At 37.6% G+C, this 18,775-nt stretch overlaps 1 protein-coding gene across 3 annotated transcripts; it reads left to right on the forward strand.

Moving 5' to 3' along the window:
* Positions 1 to 1,085: 1,085 nt before the first annotated feature.
* LOC123875955 (zinc finger protein 2-like) lies at positions 1,086 to 17,789 on the forward strand. Of its 3 annotated transcripts, none has more exons than XR_006798230.1 (8): positions 1,086 to 1,252; positions 1,927 to 2,019; positions 2,563 to 2,697; positions 2,894 to 3,271; positions 3,904 to 3,944; positions 4,064 to 4,107; positions 4,511 to 5,591; positions 5,708 to 6,883. XR_006798230.1 is itself a non-coding variant. In XM_045922082.1 (8 exons), the coding sequence occupies exons 1-8, from the start codon at positions 1,247 to 1,249 to the stop codon at positions 17,769 to 17,771; spliced, it is 2,055 nt and encodes a 684-aa protein (XP_045778038.1). In that variant the 5' UTR covers positions 1,088 to 1,246; the 3' UTR covers positions 17,772 to 17,789. The 3 variants fall into 3 exon arrangements, 2 of the variants coding, with proteins under 2 accessions (XP_045778038.1, XP_045778037.1); XM_045922082.1 differs by lacking the exon at positions 5,708 to 6,883 and adding an exon at positions 16,694 to 17,789 and having other exon boundaries at positions 1,088 to 1,252; positions 4,511 to 4,790; XM_045922081.1 differs by lacking the exons at positions 1,086 to 1,252; positions 1,927 to 2,019; positions 2,563 to 2,697; ... (3 more) ...; positions 4,511 to 5,591; positions 5,708 to 6,883 and adding exons at positions 10,406 to 10,616; positions 10,905 to 10,997; positions 11,763 to 11,897; ... (2 more) ...; positions 15,966 to 16,009; positions 16,414 to 17,789.
* Positions 17,790 to 18,775: the final 986 nt, after the last annotated feature.

The following is an 18,775-nucleotide window of genomic DNA, read 5'->3' on the forward strand; positions in this document are numbered from 1 at the left end:
TCTTGATCTGTGTGTAAGCGTGAAGTCATCGTGATTCGTGAAGTAGAGTTGCATAACCGTACGTAGTAACGTACGTACGTAGTAACTACACATAACGTAGTCATTTATTTATTGTATGTTTCTATGTAGTTATGTAGTTTTCAATTTAGTTTTAAGTTCATGTCGCTATTTAATACTAATTAATTATTGTTGTAACTGTTGTAAGTATTGTATTATTGTAGGTAACTTCGGTTTTCTTTACAGGAACGAGAGCGAGCCGAGTAGATACCGGCCGTAGTAGCCTAGACTCTTCCTAGACTTTGACTTTTACTTTCGAATCTATCGATGTCATTCCTGAGACCAAAAATAGGTACCTACCTAGTATTGTTAAGTTAACAAAACAGATTTGAAATTCCCGCGTAATTTTCATCACTGCGCACCTACCTAGTGCGTAGCCTTTCAAAGTCAAACAGTCCTGTGTTGCCAGATCGTCCGAAATAAGACGATTTTAATCACAGATTTTAATCTTTTTAACCCGAAAAGAGGCGTGTTATAAGTTTGACGTGTGTATCTGTGTCTGTGGCATCGTAGCTTCTATCTAAACTAATGAAGCTATTTTAATTTAGTTTTTTTTTGTTTGAAAGGTGGCTTGATCGAGAGTGTTCTTACTTCTTAGCTATAATCCAAGAAAATCGGTTCAGCCGTTTGAAAGTTATCAGCTCTTTTATAGTTACTGTAATCTTCACTTGTCAGGGTGTTATAAATTTTTAATTTATACTTGTATTATAAATTGATTAACAAAGTAAGTTATAGCTATTGAAAGACATTTCTAAATTCGTTGGTACCTATATTATTATTTTACACATTGATTTGTTTTTCTTTTTCAGGATCAGCAGTCAATTTATTCAATCAACAATAATTGATAAAATTCTTTTTAAGCTTAACTAATGGGACAGAAAACTGTTTAAATTTTTGTATAATAAAGTGCCATATTAACCTGTTTACCATAATATAACTAACTACTTTCATTTCTCACATAAAGTAAGGAACCTTTCTCGTGAAAATGTTACTACAATTGACTATCTGCTTTTGTTTCTGGTCGGTGCTACTGCTATCTGCCACTGGCAACACTGGTGTTCTCTTGGTTATAAACTTCTGTAAAGTTCATTTTTGGTTTCTTTATTGGTTATTGTTGTGGTTATTGAGATATTTTATGAATGAAACAGAAGGTGGATTAGAGTAAATTATTGGTGTTATTCCTTCAACAATGCAGGTGTTAAATCATTGAGTGTGTTACTTATTGTTAGTAAGATCAAAAGTAACTTAATCAGATCAGATCAAGTGTCGCCACAGTTGTGGCTGAGGAACGAGAAACTAATTAAATCCTATTATAAATATATTCTGTATATTTATGTACTGTGTAATGTAGAAGTAGGTAGTCATCTAGTATATTTTTAACCCCCGACCCAAAAAGAGGGGTGTTATAAGTTTGACGTGTGTATCTGTGTGTCTGTGTATCTGTGTATCTGTCTGTGGCATCGTAGCGCCTAAACGAATGAACTGATTTTAATTTATTTTTTTTGTTTGAAAGGTGGCTTGATCGAGAGTGTTCTTAGCTATAATCCAAAAAAATTGGTTCAGCCGTTTAAAAGTTATCAGCTCTTTTCTAGTTTTCTTGTAGAAAATAACTTTGATAACCTTTAGGTTCTTATTATTATGTCAATTGACAAATGTCAAGCTGTCAAGATGGACGTTGCCTAGATACATAATTATTTATTGAAAATGATGTTTTGGAAAACTCGGATGATGCTCGTATACTTTGGATCGTAGGCGCAGAATAGTCCAAGAAAATTGGTTGAGCCGTTTGAAAGTTATCAGGTCTTTTCTCGTTACTGTAACCTTGACTTGTTGGGGGTTTTATAAATTTTTAATTTACACTTGTTACAGATTTGCGTGATATGCCTCGATACTGATTGTAAGCTTTTACTGATGGGTGAACACAAATTGAAAGCAGCATATGAGAAGTTAACCGGATATCCTGTAAGTTGTTAATTTATGATCTATCATCATCAGCCTGTGGACATCCACTACATAGGCCTTCCCTAAAGAGCGCTACCACACCCGGTCCTCAGCCTTTCTCATCCAGCCACTTCCCGCCAGCCGCTTTATATCGTTGGTCCAACGTGCTGGAGGGCGTCCCACACTACACTTGATATCTATATCACTGAAACACAGTCTCCACTCAGGCACTAAAGCACTTTCCGGCTCCATCCATCGCCTCTACGACAGGCATGGCCTGCCCACTGCCACTTCAGCTTGCTAATAGTTTGGGCTGTGTCAGTGACCTTGGTTCTCCTGCGGATCTCCTCATTTCGCATCTTATCCCTCAGGGGAACATAGTCCTCTCTATAGCTCGCTGAGCAATTTTGAATTTGTGAACAAGGTCCACATTTGGGCACCATAGGTGAGGACATAAAGAACACTGCTTGAAAACTTTCGTTTTCAGGCATTGAGGAATTATGATCTATAGTTATAAGTAATTATTTGATTTGGTTTGAATACTTTAATACCATATTGTTTCAGTTATGTGATCAAGGAAACATTAAGCAAACACTTTGCGAACGTTGTGCTCAGAAATTGACAGACTTTAGTAGATTTAGAGACGAGAGCTTAAGGGCCCGTGCCCTGATGATAAACTTGGTTGGAAAACACGAATTAGTGAGTACTTAATACTTACATAACTTGCATTTTTTCTAATGTACACAATCTTTAAACTTCCTAAACCAAAATAACAATTGCTACCCCTTTCATAACGCACTCCTTGGAAAAGGATAGCTCTAGATTTACACTTGTGAGTTTAGTTCAGAGATTGTGTAGCTAGCCACATATGACTATTAAACTTGTCTCTCAACAGATAACAGAAAGACATATAGAAATAATAAATCAGATGAAACAAAAACTAAAGAGTGATATGGTGTTGACAACACTAGAACCTGACCACTGTGACATACAGATACTGGAACATCCCTCCGAAGACCAACAGACAGAATTAGAGCAAACTGGACATGGAGTTGTGGTGAAATCTGAAGAATGTGATGACTCTGTGTTGGTTGATGAAAATATGAAAGTGATAAATGAAGGTGACAATAATGTCAATGATTTGGTTCAGGATCCCATAGAATATGGAGGTGTTCCCTTCCGATGTTCATTTTGTTTGGAAGAATTCGTTGATGAACATGACACGTCACATGTACACATTGTAAACATGCGGCATATGAGCATGAATCTCCAGGTGAGATAGTTTTCCACTGTTTCACTATAAAACGTCAACTTTAATATGTTTATGTACCTAATAGCTTGTTTAGTTGTTCAGGTTATGCACTGCATCTGATCCAAATCTGTGAAAAATGTTCCAAAGTAGTCATAGAACTATTTGTAAGGTAGCTTACCTATTAGCTCCGACTTCTGTCATAATATGAGTTCTCTCCGTCATCCGTGAAAATATCTGTGCCACTCATTCAAATCAGACATTTATGACGTAGATATGCCAAGATGTGCACTGAATAGCTTGGATTTGGATCAGAGTAGTGCGTAAGATATATCAAAGTTCAATCCGAAATTTTTTTATACCCATATTTTCATGGACTCAGATTGGATGAGCGTGTAAGCGCTTGAGCTCTAACTCTCAAAAGACTCCGAACTCTCTAACAATTCCGAATTATCATTATAAATTATTTTAATATAATCAAAAATTGCGGAATCTGTAATCCTCTGGCTCCACGGCCACGATAGCCAGAGAAACGCAGGTTCAATACTTGTGGGTTCTGCAATTTTTGATATTATGTAATATAAAAAAAATATTTTGGAATTTTTGACACTGCAATAAAATTGTAAAATATTTTATGAATTTGTTTTGTTTGGCAGAACGGTGATGGTGAATGTGAGACGTCGCAAGTACCTTTACAGTTAGTATACATTTGTACTAGTATCATAATACCCTTTCTACCTGCTAAATGCAGTACAGCTACATACTGACTAGGGCTCCCCAGTACACTCTATATACATTCTGATATATGTTTCACAGGCACGCAGACCCCAGCAATTCCGTACGCGTGGCTCAGACCTTACGTAAGATATCATTATTTAAACAAACATCAGAAATAAAGAAAGAAAAAAACGTTTTTTTTTTAAACCGTGGCACACATTACCAGTTATACCTAGGGGTTAGGTTATCCTGGCGCCTCTAATATTTGAATATTAAAGCCAAAAGACCTCAAGTAAAAGAAACACCAGAATAAACTGTGTCATGTGTGGTACAACCAAAAAAAAAAAAAAGAAAAAAGCTCATATGATTGATGTCTGTCATGCACTGTTCGCCTTGTGCATATATACAGCGCTGGTTATCAGTCGGAACCCCGATTCGGGTGGTGCCACGGAATTCTTCGTAATCATATCTTATAACTAACCTATCCACTCATATCATGATATTTTCTTTTAAGTATAAAGAAATAGTAAAAATGTTTCATTTCAGGCGCATCTTTGCCGTTAAGTCTTGCGACCGAAGATGCCGATGCAGACGACAGTTGCCGAAACAAAATATTAACTGATTGTTTTGTCAAATTACACGATGTTTTGTCTAAGAAAGTTGTGCCAAGACGAGATGGATCGCTGACAAAACAAGAGAAAGCTGTTAGGTTGTGCGACAGACAGAACATTAGGTTTAAAGATATCAGTTATCAAGCAACTAGTCAGAATGAAGTCCCTCCAATAGAATATGTTAAACCAGTCGCTGATGAAGAGAAAGTTACTGTCTCAAAAACTGTGCCCACTCTCCATAATGCATCTAAAGATATCCGTTATCAAGCCATAAGTCAGACTGAAGTCCCTCCAATAGAATATGTCGTCACTGTGTCAAAACCAGTCTACAGGTGTGACTTTTGTCAAAACACATTTAAACAACAGAGTCTCCTAGTCAAACACATGCAGTGTCATGGAATAGACAATCAATTTGTTTGCGAGATTTGTCAATTCAAAACTAAATATAAAGCCAATTTAGCAGTGCACATGAGAATTCATACTGATGAAAGGCCATATCCTTGTACAATATGCGAGAGTAAGTTTAGATTACCGACTCATTTAAAGATTCACATGAGAACTCACACTGGTGAAAGGCCATATTCTTGCAGACTATGTAAGAAAAAATTTACGTCATCATACCATTTAAAGAGGCACTTGAGTAGTCATACTGGTGACAAGCCATATACTTGCACATATTGCAAGAATAAGTTCATATCAAATAGTTATTTATTGATACATATGAGAACGCACACTGGTGAAAAGCCTTTCAAATGCAAGTTATGTGACTACAGTAGTGCACAAAATAGCCTTAAAACCCACATGAGAACTCACACTGGTGAAAAGCCATTTACATGTGACATATGCCAATTTAAAACTGCACAAAAAACCAGTTTATTAAGGCATATGAAAACTCACCGCTAAAGCTTTTACGCTTATTGCGTAGGTTCTTGTAGATGTACACGTACGTCAGATTTTCCAACCCTTAAGGATTCTACAGGAAGACTCACGGCCGTATTCACAATCATTACTATGAGGTCTCACAGTGCGCTCGAACGCATAGTGTAGGTTCCACCAATCAGATCATTGTAAATTGAAGTGATACAGTAATCTGATTGGTGGAACCACACTGTACGTTCGAGCGCACTATGAGAACTCATAGGCGGCCCTTACACAGTCAGTTTAGATCGCGATCAAGTAGCTCTTATCGCGATCACAGATTGATGGATTGCGCTACAACATTACACGTTCAATCTCGATTTCGTCAGTCCGTGTTATCCTACGCAGCGTGAACACGTGTTATCATGGATTTACATGATGTTAACGCTGTAGTAAGTCTTGTCTTAGCCCTAACTTTGAAGAAGAGGATTCGTAGAAGGCGCTGGGTTAAACAGTGGTTACAGAAAAAAGAAGTGTATATACTCATTTAAATCTTCTTAAAGAAATACAACTAACTGCTGAAGATGATGATTACAAAAACTACTTCAGGATGGATGAAAATCTTTAAACGGGTTACTACTACACATGATAACTCCATATATAATAAAACTGACTGACGCGATCCTGCGTTTACACGTTCAATCTTGATCACGATCAGTGGATCGCGATCTTGATTTCAAAATATCCAGATATTTTGTGATCAGATGCATCAATCCGTCAATCTACTCCGTACATTATCAATCTGGATCATTGATTTAGATCGCGGATCGCGATCTAAATTGACTGTGTAAGGGCTGCCTTAGTAACGTTTGTGAATACGCGTGTTATATCCCTTGAATACCACTCGAGAAATCCCATTGGAATCATGAAACGTAAATCTCTGGGGATAAGCGAAATAGCACAAAATAAGGCTAAATAGCAATTATAACACCCCTCTTTTTGGGTCGGGGGTTAAAAAATAGAATTCCTAATAGAAACTTGTCAAGTATGGTTGAGCAGACTAGCCAAACTGAGCACCAAAATCCATAATTCATCCGATTCTCATTGGGAATTCTTACTCGTGTAATTATTATTTATCAATCGTTTTAAGGGTGCCAACGGGACCCTATTAATTAGCCTCCAGAGTCGATTCGTCCTTCCGTTCGTCTTGTCTTTCAGCGGACTGTTTCTTGAACCGTAGGTAGCTGAAATTTGCACGTATGTACCTGATGTGTCCGCTACAACAACAAATAATTAAAATACAAAATGGCCACCATGAATATTGTTATTTCTTGTACGATGGCCATGGTAGTTCTTCATGAGCGAGTCCGAGTCGCACTTGACCGGTGTTATAATATACTTTTTAAGAGTTTAAGCATATGTTATAATATTAAAATAAAATACACACCTCTATTTGTATTTTTTTTGTTATTATTATTCCATAAATTCAGCCAATCACGATTGCGATTGTAATACTGCATTGATGCAGTTTTCCGCCTTTGAACAGTTTGATATTCTTTTTCCATCTAAAGGTTGCATTCGGATTAAAGTTGCAAAACTATCGATAGTTTGACCATCGATAGTCGACCTCGGAAACTATATTCAGGATTATAGCGCCTAACAAGCAATACTATTGATGAAGGCAATACTGTCGATACAAATTTTGCAATACCTACTATCGATAGTATTGTCCTCATCAATAGTTTGCTTGTTTTCCGCTATCGATAGTATTGTCACGTGACAATCCCCCCCTCCCCTTGCCCCTAAAAAAAGCTAGAATTACACCAAGAGCAAAAATAATCTACAAAATGGGTTTTAAATCATTGCTATAAAACTTATAGTTTCGGAAATATGCCTAGCTACCTACCTACCTACTTTGCATGATTTTTTTTCTTCGGAACAGCTGTGTTAGTTTCTTGCAATTTCTGCAACAATTATAAGAGCTAATAAAAAAGAGCTTCTGAGAATTCAACCTCAACAACAATAAAACCTCGTTGCCTTTGCTATTGTATCAATGTTACCCGTTTCTACTACATGCAAATAATTATATTTTATAACCTGTGCTACACATGCATTATAAGCTTGTTTGATAATCTGCGTTCAAAAGGTGGAAGCATGGTGGAAGCGACGGGTCCGCCCGCGAAAGGAGATCATTCTAGCTCCATACATTTTTGGGCCTTTTCTGAAAGTGCCGGCCAACGAAAAAAAATGGTACGGATCGTTAGAACTAGCCATTTGGAGTAATAGTTAATATGGCAGAAAAGTTGTAGGATTGCTCTGAACCAAGTTATACAAGGTCGAAGATTCGTCATTTTCATACATTTTATTGATTGCTTGAAAAGTGCTGGGAAACATAAAATAATGTTAGATATTGCTAGAACTAATGATTTGAAGCAATTGTCATTATGATCCGAAGGCTGTGGGGCCATTATATGTCGTGTTATACAAGTTATACAAAAAATTAATATACTTTGTATAATTGATTGTAACCGATTTTATGATTTTGTTACTGTTCTGATTGTTTTATACGAATTTGAATACACGTACAATTATTTTGACTCCCACAAAGTGCTGGATCAGCTGCAATGTGGACAAAATTCGTTTATACATACCTGGATTGTATGCGGCCTTGTAATACTGGGTGATCTCATCCAGCCATCCACCCAAACTTCTGCCACTGGGAATTGGGATATCTCCGGCGAGCTCTGTGATGAATGTACCATTTCGTTATACGTACTGTTCACCATAGTAACTACGGGCTTGCTTCAGTCGATAGCTGCCCAAAGCAACGTGCGTCAATTCTTCTGTGAATCTAGGAAAGTCATTGAACGGAGGATGTAGGCTCCCATAGCCTGGAAATGAGCTCTCCTTGTTTGTGATAACAAGTTCTGCTGAACTGTTTTGCTCACTGGCCGTTCATGGATTACGTCAAGAAAATCACGTGCATGCACGTTGTTGTCTATCAGAACATGATAGCCGTTCAGCAATGCTGACAAAATCCTGAAATAATCGTTACTTAATGTCCGGTTACAAATCCTGAATAACCCTGAGTAAACCTGAGTAAAGAGTATCTCTTCCAAAGCGGTCGTTAATCATTTACATTATCCAGCAGCAAATGGTAAAAAGTCTAGATTTATTGGCTTCGTCAGTAGTTAGCTGGGTTTTTACTGATGTTTTGTTACTGGCATTTATGCCACATAACCGCATAACTCAAGAAAGAAAGATTACCTCAAGATTGTTTATGGTATCTCTAAAACCACGGACTAATATAAAAATCCAGTAAAAATCTTCTATATCATTTAACGAATCATTTAAAATGTAGGCATTGTAAGTTGCTGCAGTGTGTAGATTATTGTTCCATCGCAACAAATATAAAGGCTTTTAGTGGTTTCGGAACTTGTGGTTAGGGTATATTTTCACTGAAAAAAGTAATAAGTGCTTTTCTGAAGATATATGTACAATTGCACATGCATGTATCTGTCTGTACATGCCCTTTATAGATAGCCTTTCTTTCTTGAGGCATGCGGTTATGTGACACAAATGCTAGAAACAAAACATTTAAATGAAACCCAGCTAATTACTGACCAAACCAATAAATCTAAGCTTGTTACCATTTGCCGCTGGATGGTGGAAGTGATGAACAATTGCTTTAAAAGAGATTTTCGTTTGCTCAGGATTGATCAGAGTGACCGGGCATTAAGTAACGTGATCGATTATTTCAGGATCGCGGTAACATCGCTAAACAGCGATCATGTTCTAATAGACAATAACGTGTACTACAGACGTGATTTCCTTGACAAAATCCATGAACTGTCAATGCGCAAAACAGTTTAGCAGAACTTGTTATCACACACAATAATTATAATAGAAGAAGAGCTCATTTCCAGGCTATGGAAGCCGACATCCTCCGTTCAATGACTTTCCTAGATTCACAGAAGAATCGACTCAGGTTGCTTTGGGCAGCTATCGACTGAAGCAAGCCCGTAGTTACTATGGTGAACAGTACTTATGACCAAATAGTGCATTCATCACAGAGCTCGCCGGAGATATCCCAGTGACAGAAGTTTGGGAGATGGCTGGATGAGATCACCTAGTATTACAAGGCCGCATACAATCCAGGTATGCATAAACGAATTTTGTCCACATTGCAGCTGATCCAGCACTTCGTGGGAGTCAAAATAATTGTACGTGTATTCAAATTCGCATAAAACAATCAGAACAGTAACAAAATCATAAAATCGGTTACAATTAATTATACAAAGTATATTAATTTTTTGTATAACTTGTATAACACGACATATAATGGCCCCACAGCCTTCGGGTCATATTGACAATTGCTTCAAATCATTAGTTCTAGCAATATCTAACATTATTTTATGTTTCCCAGCACTTTTAGAAATCAATAAAATGTATGAAAATGACGAATCTTCGACCTTGTATAACTTGGTTCAGAGCAATCCTACAACTTTTCTGCCATATTAACTATTACTCCAAATGGCTAGTTCTAACGATCCGTACCATTTTTTTTCGTTGGCCGGCACTTTCAGAAAAGGCCCAAAAATAATGATCTCCTTTAAATTTAATTTGGTTTTTTTAATTTTTTAAACTAATAGGACAACGTAGGCTTATGGCATTTCAATCAAAGATTTTAATGACAATGGCAATATCATCCTCACAGGTTTATTTAAAAATCTTTACTTGAAAGGGTCCAGTTTAAGAAATTAGCTCTATTATCGACTAATGTGTCAGAATTAGTCGATACTAGAGCTAATTTCTTAACCTGGACCCTTTCAAGTAAATATTTTTACATAAACCTGTGATGATGATACTGCCATTGTCGCAAATAAAATGCTATATAAGCCTATGTTGTCGTATTAGTTCACAAATTACGAAAAACTAAATTAAATTTGAATTTCGCGGGCACGCCCGTCTCCATGCCCTTTATGTGATCAGTGATGTAAGATGTTTGTTAAGAAACTTCTGCAAAGTTCATGTTTTTAGTTTTATTTCTTTGGCTTATTTTAAGTTATCAATTGGTTATTGATATGTTTTATGAAACAGAAGGTGGCTAGTACATTAGTGCTACTATTATAGTATTAGTACAGTAGTACATTAGTGCTGGTGCTATTCCTTCAACAATGCAGGTGCCTAGCATGTTTAATCATAGAGTGTGTTATTTATTGTTAGTAAGATTAAAAGTAACTAAGTAAGTAAATCAGATCAAGTGTGGCCACAGGCACATAATATTACCGTGCCACAGGTGTGGCTGAGGAACGAGAAACATCCTAAATATATTGTGTATAAAATTTATGTACTTACAGTTATTGTGTGCTTGGATCTGAATTCGCAAAAAATGAGGAAAAGTTCCTTGCGTAACCGTAACTATTGCAGTAATTTACAGAGGTACATAGTCATGCAGTGTATTTTTACAGATTTGCATGATATGCCTCGATACTGACTGTAAGCTTTTACTGATGGGCGAACACAAATTGGAAGCAGCATATGAGAAGTTAATCGGATATCCTGTAAGTTGTTAATTTATGACCTATCATCATCATCATCATCATCAGTCAATGGACATCCACTGTTGGACATAGGCCTTCCCTAAAGAGCGCCACCACACCCGGTCCTCAGCCTTTCTCATCCAGCCACTTGCCACCAGCCGCTCTATATCGTCGGTCCATCGCGCTGGAGGGTGCCCACACTACGCTTGCTTAAATGCAGTCTCCACTCAAGGACTTTCCGGCTCCATCCATTGCTTCTACGACAGGCGCTGCCTGCCTACTGCCACTTCAGCTTGCTAATAGTTTGGGCTATGTCAGTAACCTTGGTTCTCCTGCGGATTTCCTCATTTCGTATCTTATCCCTCAGGGAAACTCCTAACATAGTCCTCTCCATATCCCGCTGAATTTTGGATTTGTAAACAAGGTCCACGTTTGGACACCATAGGTGAGGATATGAAGGACACACTTGTTAAAGAATTTTGTTTTCAGGCATTGAGGAATTATGATTTATAGTTTTTTTTTTTTTTTTTTTTTTTTTTTTTTTTTTTTTTTTTTTTTTTAATAAAAGAATATTAGCCATGTTAAATGACTAATATTCCCTTTTCCTCTCCAACTAAGCGTCAGGCTTGTGCTAGGAGTAGGTACGACAATAGTGCAACGGGCGGGGTTTGAACCGTCGACCTTTCGGTTTTCAGTCCACTCCTTTACCGGTTGAGCTATTGAGGCTCTATAAGTATTATTTGATTTGGTTTGTATACCATACCATACCATACCATATTGTTTCAGTTATGTGATCAAGTAAACATTAAGCAAACACTTTGCGAACATTGTGCACAGAAATTGACAGACTTTAGTAGATTTAGAGAGGAGAGCTTGAGGGCTCGTGCCCTAATGATGAACTTGGTTGGAAAAAACAAACCAGTGAGTACTTAATACTTACATAACTTGCATTTTTTCTTTATCCTTGTACTGGCTAATTCTAATGTAGGCAGTAGTGATGTAACGAATGTTGGATTTTTCACATTCGCGAATGCGAATGCGAATGCGAATATTTATCTTCAACATTCGCGAATGCGAATGCGAATACGAATATTTTAAAATTTCAAAAAAAGCGCGCGTAAAATGTTTGACATGTTTGATGTTTCGTGTCGGCCATGTTTAAATTGAACATAGCCGAGCCGATATTGGTTAAGGGGCATGAGCCCGGCCTGCCCGCGAAATTTAAATTTAATGTGGTTTTTCGCAATTTGTAAACTAATACGACAACGTAGGCTTATGGTTATTTTATTTGCGACAATGGCAATATCATCCTCACAGGTTTATATAAAAATCTTCACTTGAACAGGTCCAGTTTAAGAAATAAATTAAAGTAGTTACCCACTATTCTCACAAATTAGTCGATACTTTATGAATGAATTTAGTCACAGAAAGTTCATTCTTAAAGTTTTGTTTTGTTTTGAGGTCAGTTTTATAGGCCAGTCATTAAAGCCAAAACCCGAAAGTAATTAGTAACTTGATAACATTTTAGGGGATTTTTAAAGAAGGTAAAATAACTTACCATGTGATTTTGCAGCGTTGTGGGGTGTACGGAAAGGGTTGAAAAGGGGTGAAAAGGGTTTTTAGTTAATAACATTGCCAAAAAAATTAGTAAGACGCTGCAAATTTATAATAATGACGTTGTTTTTACCGTTTTCAAGCGTTTATTAAATTTGCAGCGTTTTGCAACGTACGGAACATTGTTTATTATTAAAAAACAATGAAATTTGTTAATAACAGGGGTAAAAAAGGTAGTAACACGCTGCAAATTTATAATTAAGTTGTTTTTACCGTTTTGTAACGTATATTAAATTTTTTGTTGTTGTTGTTGTTGTTAACAATGTTCCGTATGTTGCAAAACGCTGAAAATTTAATAAACGTTTGAAAACGGTGAGAACGACGTCATTATAAATTTACACCGAGTTACTAATTTTTTTTACCCCTGTTATTAACTTTCATTGTTTTTTAATAATAAACAATCTTCCGTATGTTGCAAAACGCTGCAAATTTAATACATGTTACAAAACGGTAAGAACAACCTCATTGTAAATTTGCAGCGTGTTACTATTTTTTTTACCCTTGTTAATAACAAATTTTATTGTTTTTTAATAATAAACAATGTTCCGTATGTTGCAAAACGCTGCAAATTTAATAAACTTTACAAAACGGTAAGAACAACCTTATTATAAATTTGCAGCGTGTTACTAATTTTTTTGACAAAATTATTAACAAAAAACCCTTTTCACCCCTTTTCAACCCTTTCCGTACACCCCACAACGCTGCAAAATCACACGGTAAGTTATTTTACCTTCTTTAAAAACCCCCTAATATTTTATCAAGTTACTAAATTACTTTCGGGTTTTGGCTTTAATGACTGGCCTATTATGTTATTTATCAAATTTAACTGATATTTAAGGGACAAAGTGGCATAAAAACATGAGTAAAACATAGTTGTAACAAGGCTGATTAATGTTAGATTTGATCAGATCTCTGAAGTTCTTTTTTCATAAATGAGACTTTAATTTAGAATGTAGAAGTGTTATCTATTGTATTATTATTTCATATGCATGCATATAATAATTTCCTTTTTGATTATTAAAAACATTCGCTAAATATTCGCATAATTTTTGCGAATGCGAATGCGAATGCGAATATTGAAAAATATGCGGATATTCGCGAATGCGAATGCGAATGCGAATATCCGTTACATCCCTAGTAGGTAGCTACCAGTGGCGAAAGGTCCATGTAACCCGATTCCCATCGGCTTCCCTTTAAGAATTGGCATATAATGTACGCACTTACTACTTAGTGACAAATGTAGGGCAAAAGTTCGATTATCATGCAGGCTACCAAAGTAAATGATACTACCGTACTGTGTACGTTTATTTGACGCCTAAAAATTTATAACAGTGTCAGGGAAAATTATCATCAATAGAAAAAAGCTTCGATAACCCGTAAACATACCGGCTTGCTGCTTAGCATTCCATCTCTTTCATTTCCCTAGGAAGCGAACAAAGTCTATCTCGCTCTGCGGTGGCCAATATGGAACCACCAATTAAATGTGGCCCCGGAACGAATACGAATTCGCCCCTCTAACAGGTCAGATAAATATGGTTCATAAGCCGATGCAAACCGGCTTATCGTACCTTAAAATTAAATATTTTATTTACACTGCTATTTTAACAGGTACCTGCTACATACTACTTTTCTGTTTTTAAGGGTGATTTAATACAATCGTTTACCTACGTGAAACATACATGCGTGCTTGAATTTAAAGTTTAGTGATTGTTTGATTTTGATAATATAACAAATTGAAGTTAGCGATTTTTAATAACTAATAAGTGTAAGTTAACGGTAATTTAGTTTCAGTTTGTTTAGTGTATGTGTTAAACTAAAGACTAAAATTGTTATAGTTTTCAATTCCATATGGGTTAAGGGTGTATTTAATAAAGCAAGCAAGGATGTATATCACAGCTATATTAAAAGATTTTTTTTCAAAGCGACCGAGGTTTCAAAATATCAGTGCTTTTTATATTATTAATGGTAAAATTGGGTCTTTAATCACCATAGAAACATCAGTGACGGCGGTGCTGATATTCTGTTAGGTTAGAACTTTTTTTGTTCCGGCTTCCCTTTTTCAGATCTGCACCCTTCGCCACTGGTAGCTACACTATCTTTAAACTACCTAAACCAAAATAACATGTATTGCTATCTCTTTCATAATGCTCTCTTTGGAAAAGGATAGCTCTAGATTTAGATTTGTGAGTTTAGTTCAGAGATTGTGTAGCTAGGCCACATATGACTATTAAACTTGTCTCTCAACAGATAACAAAAAGCCATATAAAAATAATAAATCATATGAAACAAAAACTAAAGAGTGATATGGTGTTGACAACACTAGAACCTGACCACTGTGACATACAGATACTGGAACATCCCTCAGAAGACCAACAGACAGAATTAGAGCAAACTGGACATGGAGTTGTGGTGAAATCTGAAGAATGTGATGACTCTGTGTTGGTTGATGAAAATATGAAAGTGATAAATGAAGGTGACGATAATGTCAATGATTTGGTTCAGGATCCCATAGAATATGGAGGTGCTCCCTTCCAATGTTCATTTTGTTTGGAAGAATTAGTTGATGAACATGACACGTCACATGTACACATTGTAAACATGCAGCATATGAGCATGAATCTCCAGGTGAGATAGTTTTCCACTGTTAAACACTTTCACTATAAAACGTCAACTTTAATATGTTTATGTACCTAATAGCTTGTTTAGTTGTGCAGGTGCACTGCATCAGATCCAAATCTGTGAATAATGTTTCAAAGTAGTCATAGAACTATTTGTAAGGTAGCTTACGTATTAGCTCTGACTTCTCTCATAATATGAGTTCTCTCTGTCATCTGTGAAAATATCTCGGATGTGCCACTGATTCAAATCAGACATATGACTTAGATATGGCAAAGATGTCCTCTGAATAGCTTGGATTTGGATCAGATTAGTGTGTAAGATATATCAAAGTTCAATGCAAGATTTTTTAGACCCGTATTTTCACGAACTCTCTAAAGATTCCGAATTGTCATAATAAATTTTAATATAATTAAAAATTGTGGAACCTGCACGTATTGACCTTGTAATCCTCTGGCTCAACGGCCACAATAGCCACAGGAATGCAGGTTCAATACTTGTTGATACTGCAATTTTTGATATTATATATAAAAAAAAATTCTGACAATGCAATAAAATTATAAAATACATATGTTATGAATTTGTTTTGTGTTTGGCAGAACGGTGATGGTGAATGTGAGACGTCGCAAGTACCTTTACAGTTAGTATACATTTGTACTAGTATCATAATACCCTTTCTACCTGCTAAATGCAGTACAGCTACATACTGACTAGGGCTCCCCAGTACACTCTATATACATTCTGATATATGTTTCACAGGCACGCAGACCCCAGCAATTCCGTACGCGCGGCTCAGACCTTACGTAAGATATTGCATTATTTATACAAACATCAGAAATAAAGAAAGAAAAAAAACGTTTTCTTTTAAACCGTGGCACACATTACCAGTTATACCTAGGGGTTAGGTTATCCTGGCGCCTCTAATATTTGAATATTAAAGCCAAAAGACCTCAAGTAAAAGAAACACCAGAATAAACTGTGTCACGTGTGGTACAACCAAAAAAAAAAAAAGAAAAAAACTCATATGATTGATGTCTGTCATGCACTGTACGCCTTGTGCATATATACAGCGCTGGTTATCAGTCGGAACCCCGATTCGGGTGGTGCCACGAAATTCTTCGTAATCATATCTTATAACTAACCTATCCACTAATATCATGATATTTTCTTTTAAGTATAAAGAAATAGTAAAAATGTTTCATTTCAGGCGCATCTTTGCCGTTAAGTCTTGCGACCGAAGATGCCGATGCAGACGACAGTTGCCGAAACAAAATATTAACTGATTGTTTTGTCAAATTACACGATGTTTTCTCTAAGAAAGTTGTGCCAAGACGAGATGGATCGCTGACGAAACAAGAAAAAGCTGTTAGGTCGTGCGACAGACAGAACATTAGGTTTAAAGATATCAGTTATCAAGCAACAAGTCAGAATGAAGTCCCTCCAATAGAATATGTTAAACCAGTCGCTGATGAAGGAAAAGTTACTATGTCAAAAACGGTGCACACTCTTCACATTGGGTCTAAAGATATCCGTTATCAAGCCACAAGTCAGAATGAAGTCCCTCCAATAGAACATGTTAAACCAGTCGCTGATGAAGAGAAAGTTACTGTGTCAAAAACTGTGTCCACTCTCCATAATGCATCTAAAGATATCCGTTATCATGCCACAAGTCAGACTGAAGTCCCTCCAATAGAATATGTCGCTGATGAAGAGAAAGTCACTGTGTCAAAACCAGTCTACAGGTGTGACTTTTGTCCAAACACATTTAAACAACAGAGTCTCCTAGTAAAACACATGCAGTGTCATGGAATAGACAATCGATTTGCTTGCAAGATTTGTCAATTCAAAACTAAATATAAAACCAATTTAACAGTGCACATGAGAACTCACACTGGTAAAAAGCCGTACTGTTGTAACTTATGCGATTATAAATCTGCACAAAGAGCTGATTTAGTGAAGCACACAAGAGTTCATACTGGTGAAAGGCCATATCGTTGTACAATATGCGAGAGTAAGTTTAGATTACCGAATCATTTGAAGATTCACATGAGAACTCACACTGGGGAACAGCCCTTCTCTTGCGACATATGCAAGCATACAAGTATACAAAAATGTGATTTAGTGAAACACATGCGAACTCACACTGGTGAAAAGCCCCTTTCTTGCAAGTACTGCAAGTATAAATGTGCAGAAAATAGTACTTTAGTGGTGCACGTGAGAACTCACACTGGTGAAAGGCCATATTCTTGCAGACTATGTGAGAAAAAGTTTATGACAGCATACCATTTAAAGAGGCACTTGAGTACTCATACTGGTGACAAGCCATATACTTGCACATATTGCAAGAATAAGTTCATATCAAATAGTTATTTATTGATACATATGAGAACGCACACTGGTGAAAAGCCTTTCAAATGCAAGTTATGTGACTACAGTAGTGTACAAAATAACCTAAAAGCCCACATGAGAACTCACACTGGTGAAAAGCCATTTACATGTGACATATGCCAATTTAAAACTGCACAAAAAACCAGTTTAGTAAGCCACATGAGAACACACCGCTAAAGCTTTTACGCTTATTGCGTAGGTTCGTGTGGTTGTACACGTACGTCAGATTTTCCAACCCTCAGGGATTTTACGATTTTACAGGAAGACTCCCGGCCGTATTCACAATCATTACTATGAGGTCTCACAGTGCGCTCGAACGCAATGTATAGGTTCCATCAATCAGATCGTTGTAATTTGACGTGATACAGTAATCTGGTTGGTGGAACCACACTGTACGTTCGAGCGCACTATGAGACCTCATATTAACGTTTGTGAATACGGGTGTTATACCCCTTGAATACCACTAGCGATGCACATGGCACTAAGGCGTTCGATCGCGTCTTGCACACCAGGCTCATCTACAAGCTGTCCACGGAGCGCCCCATCCGAGCCGGTGTGCCTCAGGGAAGCTGCTTGTCGCCCGTCTGCTACGGCAGATACACGGACGACATCCCAGTGGTCGGCGACGACGCTGCGTTCATCACAAAGTCGCTATCAGGACCGCACGCAGCGATCAAAATGCAGCGTGCACTGGACGCACTTCCCGCTTGGCTGAATGACTGGAGGCTGAAGGTCAACGTGGCGAAGACTCAGGCGGTATCCTTCGGGCGGACTGCCCTGTCGCCACGGGTATCGCTCTTAGGAGAGACCATCGAGTGGACGCCCTCGGCCAAATACCTGGGGGTGACCATCGATAGGGGACTCAAGATGCGATCCCACGTGAAGGACGTGGTCGCGCAGACGCGCGCCGCACGGGCTCTCTTGCGCCCTGTGCTGGCGTCCCATCTGCATCTCCGTACGAGGCTGTGCGTCTACAAGACGTACGTCCGCATGCGACTCACCTACGCGGCCCCAGCTTGGTACGCGTTACTAAGCGAAACGGACCGCAAGTCGCTGCGGGCGCAGCCGTCGCTAGCGCTCCGCACCATCGCCGGAGCTCCACGCTTCGTACGGAACGCGGTCATCTCCAGAGACCTGCGCATAGAGAGACTCGAAGACCACGTTCGCCGCCTGAGCACCTC

Source organism: Maniola jurtina, chromosome 20 (genome assembly GCF_905333055.1).
Source record: "Maniola jurtina chromosome 20, ilManJurt1.1, whole genome shotgun sequence".
NCBI lineage: Eukaryota > Metazoa > Arthropoda > Insecta > Lepidoptera > Nymphalidae > Maniola > Maniola jurtina.